The sequence below is a fragment of the Prionailurus bengalensis genome, chromosome D3 (genome assembly GCF_016509475.1).
Source record: "Prionailurus bengalensis isolate Pbe53 chromosome D3, Fcat_Pben_1.1_paternal_pri, whole genome shotgun sequence".
In the NCBI taxonomy this organism is placed as follows: Eukaryota; Metazoa; Chordata; class Mammalia; order Carnivora; family Felidae; genus Prionailurus; species Prionailurus bengalensis.
This window is the reverse complement of record NC_057356.1, coordinates 53,515,323-53,529,369: the sequence shown is the minus strand read 5'-3', so window position 1 is coordinate 53,529,369 and position 14,047 is coordinate 53,515,323. Positions and strand designations below refer to the sequence as shown.

The window sequence follows — 14,047 nt, the reverse complement described above, 5'->3', positions numbered from 1 at the left end:
ACATGCTGTTCTTATGGCCACCTTTTGGAGCTCATACTTTTTAGGTGGGTGGGCTTTTTTCCCTAACTTTCCTTTGATTTCCTTTCCTTCTGAATTTTCAGGAAGTGTTATTTCTTCCTAATTTTCTCCTTTCTTAATCTAGAGTCCTAGTCTAATGTTAATTGCCTATTAGTTGAAGTGGGTAGGTATAAGGTTTCATGGTCTGTTGAACTTCTAAGATAGAATTGTATGCCACTTGGTAGTAGTCAAATATGAAGTTCCCATGTTTAGTTCAGATAATCAGGAGTTGACTTTTCTGTGTGTGTGTGTGTAGAAGGGGGGTTTTGTAAGTAAATGAAAATATAGTTGTGTTCTGTACATTTGAATTACATTGGGTACTCTATGATATTCTTTTTAAAATAACAAAGTTTGTGATTTTTGATGTCTTAATATAAATATTGTTTAATAATCTGTTTGCCTTATTTTTCTATCTAATATATGGAATTTTTCATCCAAATACAGTGTTATACTGATATTTACTCACTTTAAGAAAGTGCTGGGAAAAAGTGAGAAAAAAGAAAAACCAGTTGCATATGAAGGAGTTTTATTTAAAAAAATGGTCTTTCAGGGCCACACTCAGAATAGGGACAATATTGAAAAATGGAATTTATTATTATTTTTAGTGTTTATTTGAGAAAGGGTGTGTGAGCAAGCAGGGGACGGGCAGTGAGAGAGAGAGGGAGAGAGAGAATCCCAAGCAGGCTCCATACTGTCAGTGCAGAGCCCGATGTGGGGCTGAATCTTACAAACTGTGACATCATGACCTGAGCTGAAATTAAGAGTCAGATGTTTAACTAAGTGAGCCACCCAGGCGCCCCCCCAAAAATGGAATTTAGAGTCCAATCATTCTAAGGAAGGGAAACATAAGTCAAATTGACCAGTTTGAGAACTTTTAAAGAAGACAGAGGTATCAGAAATTCTATAGCTAGATGCCAGGATTGGAGGATAGCTTTTTTATTTTTTATTATTGTTTTTATTTTTTATTTTGAGAGAGCAAGCAGGGGAGAGGGGCAGAGAGCAAGAGAGAGAGAGAGAGAGACACTCTCAAGCAGGTTCTACATGGAGCCTGATGCAGGGTTCAATCCCACGACTGTGAGATTTTGACCTGAACCAAAATCAATAGCCGGACGCTTAACAGATTGAGTCATCCAGGCACTCCTGGAGGATAGTTTTAAAGCTTATCAAACCTAACCCCTAATCTATTTTAATTTCCTTTACCTATGAATAACCTCATCAAGTACTCTCTTCATGTCTGAACAGCTGGAGGATCAACCAAAAATTATCTCCCTTAGCTTATACTCCTTGGTCCTTTGGGACCAGTTTTTCATTAAGTCACCTTTCAAAATGTAGAAGGATAGTTTTTGTGTCCCCTTCTGTATTTACCAGGCTAAATATAACCACTTTTTTCAACTTTCTTGAGTGGCAGTTTCTTGTCCTGATCGCTTTTATCTTATTAAGTACTAGTTTGTAATTTCCCTCAAAGCATGACACTCAGAATAATACCTCAAATTAGTCTGGGTATTTTTATTTTAAGTTTGTTTTGTGACTGAGAAACCAGTGCCTTTGTAAAAATAAACATTGCATTGGATATATTTCTAATGCACTGTGATATATTCAGAATTTACTCCAACCTGTTAACACATGTCCATAACCCAGGAGATTTCATACCATCCTCTTATTTTCCCCTGCCTGACTCTAGTAGTCCTTCTCTCTTGGCATTTATTTCTTACTTCAGACAACTCTGCAGGTATTCATGTACTTACTACATATAAACAGGTAAACTGAGGTAGAGATCATTTGAATTCAGAAGAATTAGGATAGTAGATTGAACGTGAAAGGGCGTTTAGGAATATAGTAGGTGTGGATTAGAATGATAAAATATATGAAAGAAATTAAGAATTTGGAGGAATAAAAAGAAAGTGTCTTGCTAAAACAAATAAATGAGGCATATAGTCAGCAGAAAAACCACAGTTGTTGATGGATTTGGTGATATCTTAAACATGATTAATTAACTAACTGCTAATGCTTTTTTATTTTATTTTGATAGGAATCATATGAAGATGGCCCTTGTACTATAACTTCAAATAAGAATTCTGATAGTAACTTGCTTTCATTGGATGGATTAGATAACGAAGTCAAAGGTCTTGATACACTTTCTCTAAGTTTCTCTTTTAGTTGAAAATCTGCACTGTTGTCAAAGCATGCTAATCTTCATAGATAAAAGATGGGGGAAATTTTCATAATAAAAATAAAATGGGCTTCTCATTTGAAGAGTTTTTTGAGTCATTTGAGTTTGACGTTTTTTGACATTTAAAAATTTGTTTACCGAGAGTAATATATACTATTTCTTTTAAAAATTTTTTAGGAGGCAAGGGGGAAGATACTGTGTGCAGCATTAATTATTCCCAAAGTTGACATGATTTTGAGAGCTTTATTTCTGTATTTTAAATTACAGTTGTTGTTTTTTTAATTTTTTTTTTCAACGTTTATTTATTTTTTTTTTTGGGACAGAGAGAGACAGAGCATGAACGGGGGAGGGGCAGAGAGAGAGGGAGACACAGAATCGGAAACAGGCTCCAGGCTCCGAGCCATCAGCCCAGAGCCTGACGCGGGGCTCGAACTCACGGACCTCGAGATCGTGACCTGGCTGAAGTCGGACGCTTAACCGACTGCGCCACCCAGGCGCCCCTTAATTTTTTTTTTTAACGTTTATTTATTTTTGAGACAGAGAGAGACAGAGCATGAATGGAGGAGGGTCAGAGTGAGAGGGAGACACAGAATCCGAAACAGGCTCCATGCTCTGAGCGGTCAGCACAGAGCTTGATGCGGGGCTCGAACTCACAGACCGCGAGATCATGACCTGAGCTGAAGTCGGACGCTTAACCGACTGAGCCACCCAGGCGCCCCTAAATTACAGTTTTTGATAGTGATAGTTCTACAAATGTTTTTTAAATTTTTTTAATGTTTAATTTTGAGAGAGAGAGTGCATGAGCAGAGGAGGGTGGAGAGAGAGGGAGACACAGAATCCAAAGTAGGCTCTAGGCTCTGAGCTGTCTGCACAGAGCTTGACACGGGACTCAAACTTACAAACCTTGAGATCATGACCTGAGCCGAAGTCAGATGTTCAACAGACTGAGCTACCCAGGCGCCCCTCTAAAATTGTTTTGTTAAAATTTTTGTTATTGCTTAGTTGTGTTATTTAAATTTATTCGTTATATTATTTTAACACTGTAATTTTCTTCATTTATTTATATGAATCTAATTTTTTTTAAGTTTGAGAGAAAGAGCATATGCATTCACATGCCAGCCAGGGGTGGGGAGAGGGAGGTGCAGAGAGAGAGGTGGGAGAGAATCCCAAGCAGGCTCTGTGCTGTCCAAACCCTGAGATCACGCCCTGAGTCGAAATCAAGAATTTGGATGCTTAACTGACTGGGCCACCCAGGCTCCCCTATTTAAAATCTTTAAATTGCTATTACATGTAACAAATATTAACCCAAGTCCTGTAGTTTTAGGAGGGAAAATGTTAATGTTATTGTATCTTAGACTTCTGAGATACACAGAAAGATGAAGGGTTCCAACATTCTTTTTGTTTTCTTTAGCAGTATGGTAGTAATATCACAATTTTCTGTTGCATTCTGAAAGTAAAAGAAAGATCTGTTTTTCAGTAGATGGCTTACCAAATAACTTTAGAGCTCACCCACTTCAGTTGGACTCATCCAGTGACGCTTCTAACAGCATTGATGGCCCAGATCATGTAAAATCTGCTTCATCATTACATGAAACAAAGAAAGCAAATACTGGAATTATTCATGGTGCATGTTTAACCCTTACTGATCATGATAGAATTCGACAGTTTATACAAGAGTTCACTTTTCGGGGCCTTTTGCCACATATAGAGAAAACAATTCGGCAATTAAATGATCAGGTAAGATTTAATTGTTCGGATTAGTATTTTTAAATTTTCAGTAAAGAGTAAATTTGGGAATATAGTAGTATAAGTTATTTAAAGTACTTGAAGTTTTTTTTTTTTTTTTTTTAAGATAGACTAATGCTAGTATTTATTGGCATCACTGTCAGTGATGAAATTCTCTTAAATCCTAGAAGATACTTATTTACATTAGGGATTTTGCCAGCATATTGGACAATTTTCTTTAAATCAGTGTTGTTAAAATGAATATTTGCTCACTATTAAAGCTTTTTAGTTATTTAGAATATATTGTATGTAAAAGTAAAATACTAAATCTCATATTCGTAACGTATACTCTTTTTTTGGTAGCTAATATCAAGAAAAGGTTTAAGTCGATCTCTATTTTCTGCAACTAAAAAATGGTTTAGTGGCAGTAAAGTTCCAGAAAAAAGCATTAATGAGCTGAAAAATACATCTGGATTGCTGTGAGTAAAATATTATTGTTTTTGTTTTTCCTCTGTTTAACTCTGATTGGTGTGTGACTGTGTGATGTCCTGCAAAAAATTCTCTCTTTAGTTTTTTAGTTTCATGTTTGTTAAAACTTCAGTAGATAAGAACAGTGACTATAAGTTAATTATATTAAAAAATGTTTTTAAACCATTAGGGAATCGGGTATCTAAAAATAAATAACAATGGAGAAAGTCCCTTACTTTGGGTTTCTTTCCCTATTTGTAAAAAGATGGAATTAGAACAAATATTCATTAATAACTCATCTAAATAAAATATTGTGGTCTAGTGGTTCTGAGCCATGGCATATATTTAGAAAATTTTGTTTCAAGGGAAAATAAAGTTCATTTTGGGTTTTTGTGTTTTTTGTGGTTGTATGTATAGTGAGTTACCTAGAATTGACCATTTGCCTAATAATTTGACCATGGAAAAATTTCTTGCCTCTTGTTGAGAAGTTCTCAGTATAGGGCTATAAATTATATAAATACAAATGTTTCCAAATGTCTTTGAGAAATGACAGTCTCCCACTGGAGACAGAATTCTTGTTGAATCAGATTAGTTTTCCTAATATTTTAGACTCAGTTGTCTAGCTTGTTAGACATTTTATAATATTTGATGGTTCAGGGGTTATAAATTATAAATTCCTTTCTTAATTCATTTTATATTTATAGGTATCCGCCGGAAGCACCAGAGCTTCAAATCCGAAAAATGGCTGACTTATGCTTTTTGGTGCAGCATTATGATTTGGCTTATAGTTGCTATCATACTGCAAAGAAAGATTTTCTTAATGATCAAGCAATGCTCTATGCAGCTGGTGCATTGGTTGGTATTCTGTAATATTATAATTTCTTATTTCTATTGTCATAAATGATTTAGAAATCTCTTTATGAAATGGAAAACAAAATACCTAGAGATAAAGTTGTACTCAAAGAGGACATAATGCTTTATGGGTTTTGAATTAGTTTATGCTGAATTGATGGATTTTCCTCAAACTGGTTTAAACGTGGTCAGATATAATGGTTGATGTCTTAGCTTTGTCTAGTACCTTCTAATTTTTGTGTATGCTTTCAAAATTTAATTGAGTTTCTGTTATTGAGTAATTTTTTTTTAGCAGATGCTTTTAGAGCTACTGAAAAATATTTTAAAATTGCTTAAATGTTTTTTTCTGATGTAAGACTATATATTGGTTAAGAACATGTACTTTGGTGTGAGACAAACTGTCATCTTAGGCATGTATTGAACATCTCTAAGCCTCAGTTTTTTCGCCTGTACAATGTGAACCCTTAAGGCATAGGGTTGGATGAAGAGGTATAAGGGCATGTGATGTGCCTAGCACACTGCCTTGTATGTTATAAGCTGTCAGTAAGCATCAGCTATGTTAGTTTTTATAATTGATATGTAAACCTTGGTGTGTCAGAAATTTATTTTGAAAGGGAGAGAGAGTGAGCATGAGCAGGGGAGGGGCAGAGAGAGAGAGAATCCCAAGCAGGCTGTCAGTGCAGAACCAGATGCGGGGCTCAAACCCACAAATTGCGAGATCATGACCTGAGCCGAAACCCAGAGTCGGACGCTTAACTGACTGAGCCACCCAGGCATCCCAGAGAGAATTTAATATACTTGTTGCCTTATAACATTTTCATGTTCTTTTAAAGTTGTTATATGTATATGCGTAATTTGCTTTCTGTGTGTAGAAAAGAGTAAAATCAGCACTGTTGCATTCTGCATAATCACTTTAAGAGTATGTAAGCTTGTAAACAAAGTGCGAAGAACAAAAAAGTATGAGAATAAATATTTCATTGGGAATTATCATGTAGGCGCTTGTTAGTAATTGCCACTTATTTTGCATTTATTTTAATATTATGTGTGTATAAAACTAAAATAGGCAACTTAAAAATGTAAAGCTAAAATTGCAAAATTATATTACTTTTCCTTTTCACTTCTGTAATTTTAAATGTTTACTTTTGAGAGAGAGAGCATGAGCAGGGAGGTGCAGAGAGAGAGAGGGACAGAGGATCTGCAGCGGGCTCTGCATTGACAGCAGAGAGCCTGATGTGGGGCTCAAACTCATGAACTCTGAGATCATGACCTGAGTGAAGTTGGATGCTAAACCGACTGAGCTACCCAGGTGCCCCTGTAATGTTAAAAAAAAAATTTTTTTTTTAAGTTTCTTTATTTCTGAGAGAGAGAGAGAGAGAGTGCGAGCATGAGCGGGAGAGGAGCAGAGAGAGGGAGACACAGAATCCAAAGCAGGCTCCAGGCTCTGAGCTGTCAGCACAGAGCCTGACACAGGGCTCGAATTAGCAAACTGCAAGATCATGACCTGAGCCAAAGTCGGACGCTTAACCGACAGAGCCACCCAGGCGCCCCTTTTTAAAAAAAAGAAAAAAAAAAATTTTTAAGTTTCTTTATTTCTGAGAGAGCGAAAAAAATATTTATTTTGAGAGAGAGAGGGAGGGAGGGAAGGAGGGAGGGAGGGAGGGAGGGAGAGAGAGAGAGAGAGAGAGAGAGAGAGAGAGAGAGAGAGAATTCCAACCAGGCTCTGTGCTGACAGTGCAGGCTCAATTCCACGAACTATGAGATCATGACCTGAGCCAAAATCATGAGTCAGATGCTTAATTGACTGATCCACCCAGGTGCCCCTTCCTGTAATATTTTTAATGAAAAACATCTAACTTTTGAAAACCTTGTTCAGGAACTTAAAATATGCTATCTTTATAAATTGAAGTGTTTGAAAGCTTACATGAATTGTCCTTGGCCAGACATTCTGTAATCTTTTATTATAGTCATCTAAAATGAGGACTATATGGATATGAAATAATAAATACTTAATGTTATTTCATAAATATAACATATTTATGAATTGATAAAATTTTACATTATGTACTTGCTAATTCATTGCTTGTATTTAGGTAGGTCTTTATAAAGGTATGGCAAAAAAATGTCAGTGGTTTTATGGTGTGTAAGCTTTTTCATTTTTATCTATAATCTGATAAATACTGTATTTAAGCCATTTAGGTGGTGGTATTAATAGCAACTGTATGAGAAAAAACAGTTTAGCAATGGAAAATAAAGGTATATCTGCTATAACATAATATATGTATACCTGAAAATCCTTGTAGTCTATAAAACTGTCCTAAAAATAATAGGCCATGGAGAAAAATAGGGTCGGGAAGTCTTCTTAAAACCTATGTATGTATCTTTTAAAACAAAGTACAAACAAGAACACAAAATTTGTACCTTGAGAGATGATATATGTAATCTAGTGAGGCTGCTCCATCATGCCTAGAAGTTACTTAAAGGCATTAAAACACACACACATACACAGAACCAGTATTTCAGTACTGGCTGGGAGTAGAGGCGGAGAAAAAGAGCTCCTAATCCGTTATGGTGCCATGATGGGGAGCGTGGAGCGAAGTGAAGCTGTCTTGAGCCAAGAACTGTGCATTTACACTGGGCATGTACTTCTCTAGAGAGAGAGTCAGTGAGCACCAAAACTCAGGCATTCGGTTTCTGTAAAATACAGATAAAGGGAGCTCCTGCTTGTGCAACAGCTGAGCTTAGGGCTTGCTCCTTTCCTGCTAAAGGTTATAATTTTATATTTGCTATTTTTGATCCCCTTGCCCAAGAAAAATTGTTTATAAATGAATACAAATTTTATTTGTGTTGATACCACTTTCCTATTTCCCATTCACATATTTAGCTAATTGATAAGGTCAAAATATGTTGTAGTAGAACAGACTATATTGCTTGCCTTTTTAGCTGAAAATTGTAGAAGGTATTTAGTTATGCTATCTTTAAAATTAAGTATCATAGCAAAACCAGTAATAGGAATTCTTAATACTGTTTTTTTGTAGTTCAGTTATATAACTACCTTAACTAACTGAAGGGTAAGTAGATCACTGTGGTTCTTGATGAAAATTTTTGTAAAAAGTATTGATCTGTTATTGATGACTATAAGAAATGATTTAATGGTTTGATATAATAGCTGGGGGTGATCATTCTGAATGTTCTCACCAGATCTGTAAAAATTATGTCAGTTTTGTTTGAATGTATATTGATTTAATACTTGCAGAATTAGAAAATAACTTAGAATTTGGGGGCATATTTTTCTCACAGGATTTTTTCTTAGTACCCTTTAATATATGTAATATATATTGTTTGTATGTAGTAAATGGGTATTTTGTACAATATAGTATACCGTATGTTCAATGCATATTTGCTTTTTTGTATAATATAGAAGCATATGTGTATTCATTACATTAGTTAAAATATAAAGTAGTTAAGAAACCATGTTTCAGAGCTGTAGTATACTTTGTCACATGGGTATAATGCTTTTTCTTTAAGTTTATTTATATTTAGAGAGAGAGAGGGAGGGAGAGAGAGAGAGAGAGAGACAGAGACAGAGAGAGAGACAGAGAAAGAGAGAGAACAGGGGAGGGGCAGAGAAAGAAGAGGGAGAATCCCAAGCAGGCTCTGCACTGTCAGTGCAAAGCCCTACGTGGGGCTCAAACTCATAAACCGAGATCATGACCTGAGCTAAAATCAAGAGTCAGACACTTAACCTAATTGACTGAGCCACCCAGGTGCCCCTGGATATAATGTATTTTCATTCAGCTTTTTCAGTAAATTTTGGAGCAAACACTGCTGGGTACTGAGGATGGAAAGACATTCTGTAACAGATACATTTTATATTGTCATGAAACCTATAGTCTGTCACGTTAAAGGTTTTAGTTATTCTCTGGTTTTTAGGTAATTATTTGTATTTTTTTCTATTTTAAAAGTTGCAGATAAATACATATGTTCATCCTAAAAGTGTTGGCATTAACAGTTTTCCTTCCCAATTTATGAAGGTTTCATTTATTTCTAGTTTTTATTAAAACTTGGTCTATAAAAGGACATGGGATATTTTACTAAGAAAGCCAAAACCCATATTTGGATCATCATTTCTAAATTCATTAGGACTATTGTATATTTTTTGCATTATTAACTGAAAGCATACACATTGACAATAGATTGGCTTTTAAAAATGAAATACAAAGATCTAGAAAACTGACAGTAATTTAAGTCTAAGAAATAAGGTCTTTGTGCCTTTTGTATGGTATAGGATATACATTAGAGTGTGTAAATAGCTGAAAATATATATAGTTCAAGTTGTTGAGAGCTCTCTTTGCCTGTCCTGATGCCAGTAATTAGAAAGAGATGTGCTGGGGCGCCTGGGTGGCGCAGTCGGTTAAGCGTCCGACTTCAGCCAGGTCACGATCTCGCAGTCCGTGAGTTTGAGCCCCGCATCAGGCTCTGGGCTGATGGCTCAGAGCCTGGAGCTTGTTTCCGATTCTGTGTCTCCCTCTCTCTCTGCCCCTCCCCCGTTCATGCTCTGTCTCTCTCTGTCCCAAAAATAAATAAATGTTGAAAAAAAAAAAATTGAAAAAAAAAAAAGAAAGAGATGTGCTTTATTTTGTCTTGCTCTATATGGTCTTATCATTGGTCTGTTTCCTCATTGAGGAATAGGGAAGAACAGAGAGGAAGTGGTAGCAGAATCTTAAGCTAGGTGTACTTGGTAGTTGTATATGTACACCATAATTCAAAATGCTTCTCAGGTCTTCTTGAAAATCTCATTTAAATTCTGAATGACAGACTTTGGTATTTGACTGTAGAATTGAAAAACGAAAAGCATATATTTTTCAAGCCTGCATTAATCCATGAAATTTCTATATCATACATAAAAAGCCCCAGCAAACTTCAGTCCAATTTTTAGGTTTCCAAATGCTAAACTATAAGAATATTCCTCTTTTTGAAATAGTATAAATATCTTTTTCTTTAGGAAATGGCAGCAGTGTCAGCTTTCCTTCAGCCAGGAGCGCCTAGGCCATACCCTGCGCATTACATGGATACAGCAATCCAGACATACAGGGATATCTGCAAGTAGGTGACTAGAATGTTTATGTTCTGTCCATTTAGAGGTAAATTTAACACTTACATCATTATGAGATGTAAATGGTTGTTTGTTTTTCAGGCTTTAAACTTAAGCTCCCAAATCAAGTCAGTATGTTCAGATAAGATGAGGTGATTTTTTTAAAAGTCAGTGTTTTCTTACATCCCTTATTTTCCTCTTTTGTTTGGATTTGTAGTTAAGAATTTGTTACATGTAAAATTGGGGTTATATGTTACATTGGATGATTTTATTGTGAGGATAGCTCTAACCTAAACTATTGTTAAGCCAGGGGTTAGCCATTTTGAATTTTTCTTGTTAAATAGGCAGAACGCAGAGAATTAAATAGTAGTCCAGGGAAGAAAATGAGAAGTGTTTTCTTCACACATAATGAGTTCTCTTGGAACTCTATAGTAGTTAGAACTCACCACCTATAAGGAGACTATGAACCGGTGCAGAAAGTGGTCAGAGGAGGTTTCGTAGTATTTTTAAGGAATGAATCTAGAAGAAAGGTAGTGGGGATTTGACAGCCATGAATATATTTCAGGAATTGTGATTGGCAGGAATAATGTTTTGGTTGAACATCACTGGTAAAAGGAAATGGAGCCTTGGCTAGGTTAGAAGGTGTACATGAAAAGGTGTTTTGAGAGACATTGGTGTGGGGAGCCTTCACTCTCACTTATTATTGTTATTCTTAAGCTGTAGTTAAGATTTATGTATTAGCAATGGAGAGTTCCTGAATATTCACATAGAACCTTGACATAATAAAAGTGATTTTTCAGGAAGGTTGATCTGACTGTTCTATGTAGAATGAATGGGTTGGAAGACAGATAAAGAGGCAGTCTTGTCTCTTATAATGTTGTTTAAGGATTAGTAATAGCAGTGTGTTTTTTAGTGTTTTAACAGCACTAATAAGCATTAACTTTTTTGTGTGTGCCCAGCATTTGCCACTATGCCAAAGTAATTTACATGCTCATTGAATCTTTACAACAAATCTGTGAAATGGTGGGTACTATCACTGTCCTCACTTATAGATGAGAAGAATGAAACTTAGAGTTTAACTTGCTCTAGGGCCGCAGCTAATAAGTGGTGGAGCCAATTTTGGATCCCACCTCTTACCTTTTACAGTCTGTTTGAAACTATATTTAAAAAAAAAAATATATATATATATATATATATATATATACATACATACATATATATATGTATATATTTGGAGAGTCTGGCAGGAGATATGCCCTGTGTGAAGGAGGACACATTGAAGGATTCTGAAAAGGTGAGGTTCAGAAGGTAGAAGAACTAGGAGAGTGAGGTGTCATAGAAACTAGAGTAGTAAAAAACTTTCAAGAAGTTTGAATATTCGTTCTCTGAGAAGATTTTTCTTGTTTTTACAAGGTACATAGCTTTCGGTGAGAGGCACATGGAATGATGCAAAAGAGAAGGCATAATACCTAGTGACTCAGATAGCCAGATATGTCTGGCAATCCAATTTTGTCCTCCTGTCTGCAATAGACTATCATCTTTTTCTAAGTCTACACTTATTGTTTTGCAAAAAATTTACTTTATAATCTTCATTCTAAGTTATCATAATTGATAAGATTTATCATCAATTTAATATATATTTTGGGATAAATGAGAAACACTACATTCATTATACATGTGCATTTTAAGAAGCTCCCTGATCTCAGAAATATTAAAATGTAAATAAATTTTCCTAAAGTACAGGAAATGCAATATTACTTTTATAATGCCCTCCTCTTAGAATACCATGCTTCACCTTTTAACTGATGAGATCCTGTTTATCCTTAAAAGATTTTCTTAAATATTCTTTTATGATGCCATCCATTCCCTTTCTCTCCCCAAATCATAGTAAATATCAAGTATTTCCCGTTGGTTATCTATGTTTTTTTGTTTGTTGGTTTTTTAGAGAGAGGGCACACATGCAGTGGGGGAGGGGGAGAGGAAGAGGGAGAGAGAATGTCAAGCAGGCTCCACATTCAGTGTGGAGTCTGATGCGGGGCCCAATCTCATGACTGAGATCATGATGTAAGCTGAAATCAAGAGCTGGATGCTTAACTGACTAAGCCACCCAGGTGTCCATTACCTGTTTTATACCAGTTTCCTTTTTTAGTTAGGGATTGTGTCATGGAAATACTTGAGTTTGTAGCACTTCCAATGCCTGAACCAAATGATTTTTTTAAAAATTATTTATTTAAAAAATGTAGATATTTTTGTTAAAAATTCAAAATTTGGCCATTCTGATAGGTGTGAGGAGATATCTCATTGTGATTTTGATTTGCATTTCCCTGGTGATGAGTGATGTTGAGCATCTTTTCATGTGTCTTTTGGCCATCTGGATGTCTTCTTTGGAGAAATGTTGATGTCTTCTGCCCATTTTTTAATTGGATTGATGCTTAATTGTATTTGGTGTTGAGTTATATATGTTCTTTATATATTTTAGGTACTAATCCTTTATCAGGTCATTTGCAAATATCTTCTTCCATTTAGTAGATTGTTTTTTAGTTTGGTTGGTTTCCTTTGCTGTGCAGAAGCTTTTTATTTTGATGTAGTCTCAATATTTTATTTTTGCTTTTGTTTCTCTTGCCTTGGGAGACATCTACAAAGATGTTCCTGTGGCCAGTGTCAGAGAAGTTACTGCCTATGCTCTCTTCTTGGATTTTTATAGTTTCAGGACTTACATTTAGGTCCTTAATCCATTTTGAGTTTATTTTTGTGTGTGGTATAAGAAAGTGGTCCAGTTTCATTCTTTTGCATGTAGTTGTTCAATTTTCCCAATACCATTTGTTGAAGAGACTTTTTCCCATTGCATATTCGTGCCTCGTTTATCAAAGATTAGTTGACCATGTAATTATGAGTTTATTTCTGGGCTTTCTGTTGTGTTCCAGTGATCCATGTGTCTGTTTTTGTGCCAGTGCCATACTGTTTTGATTACTACAGCTTTTTTTTTTTTTAAGTCTTACTTACTTACTTACTTACTTATTTATTTATTTATTTAGAGAGGGAGTGAGTGTGAGTTGGGGAGGGACAGAGAGAGGGAGAGAGTGAATCCCAAACAGGCTCTGCACTGACAGTGCATAGTGCAACATGGGGCTTGAACACATGAACCGTGAGATCATGACCTGAGCCGAGATCAAGAGTCAGACACTTAACTGACTGAGTCACCCAGGCTGCAGCCACCCTGATTACTGCAGCTTTATAATAAAACTTGAACTCTGGAATTGTGATACCTCCAATTTTGTTCCCCTTTATTCAAGCTTGCTTTGGCTATTCAGGTTCTGTTGTTCCATATAAATTTTAGGATTATTTGTTCTAGTTCTATGAAAAATGCTGTGGGTATTTTGAAAGGGATTGCATTAAATCTGTAGATTGATTTGGATACTATAGACATTTTAACAGTATTTGTTCTTTCAATCCATGAGCATGGATTGTCTTTTCGTTTGTTTGTGTTGTCTTCACTTTCTTTCATCAGTGTTTTACAGTTTTTAGAATACAGGTCTTTTATCTCTCTGGGTAAGTTTATTCCTAGGTATTTTATTATTTTTGTGACAGTTGTAAATGGATTTTTTTTCTTATTTGTCTTTCTGCTATTTCATTATTGGTGTATAGAAATGCAGTGGATTTATATCCTGCAACTGTACTGAATT

The 14,047-nt window shown here is 35.5% G+C and overlaps 1 protein-coding gene across 5 annotated transcripts in view; it reads left to right on the top strand.

Moving 5' to 3' along the window:
• Positions 1–14,047, top strand: part of TRAPPC8 (trafficking protein particle complex subunit 8) — an 84,131-nt gene that overhangs the window by 18,334 nt on the left and 51,750 nt on the right. For 3 of the 5 annotated variants that reach the window (XM_043558541.1, XM_043558539.1, XM_043558542.1), the window contains exons 6-10: positions 2,087–2,180; positions 3,705–3,964; positions 4,316–4,431; positions 5,125–5,275; positions 10,275–10,375. In XM_043558541.1, the coding sequence (XP_043414476.1) occupies positions 2,087–2,180; positions 3,705–3,964; positions 4,316–4,431; positions 5,125–5,275; positions 10,275–10,375 (722 nt within the window). The remainder of the gene's footprint in view (positions 1–2,086; positions 2,181–3,704; positions 3,965–4,315; positions 4,432–5,124; positions 5,276–10,274; positions 10,376–14,047) is intronic. The other 2 variants (XM_043558543.1, XM_043558540.1) reach the window with 1 other exon arrangement.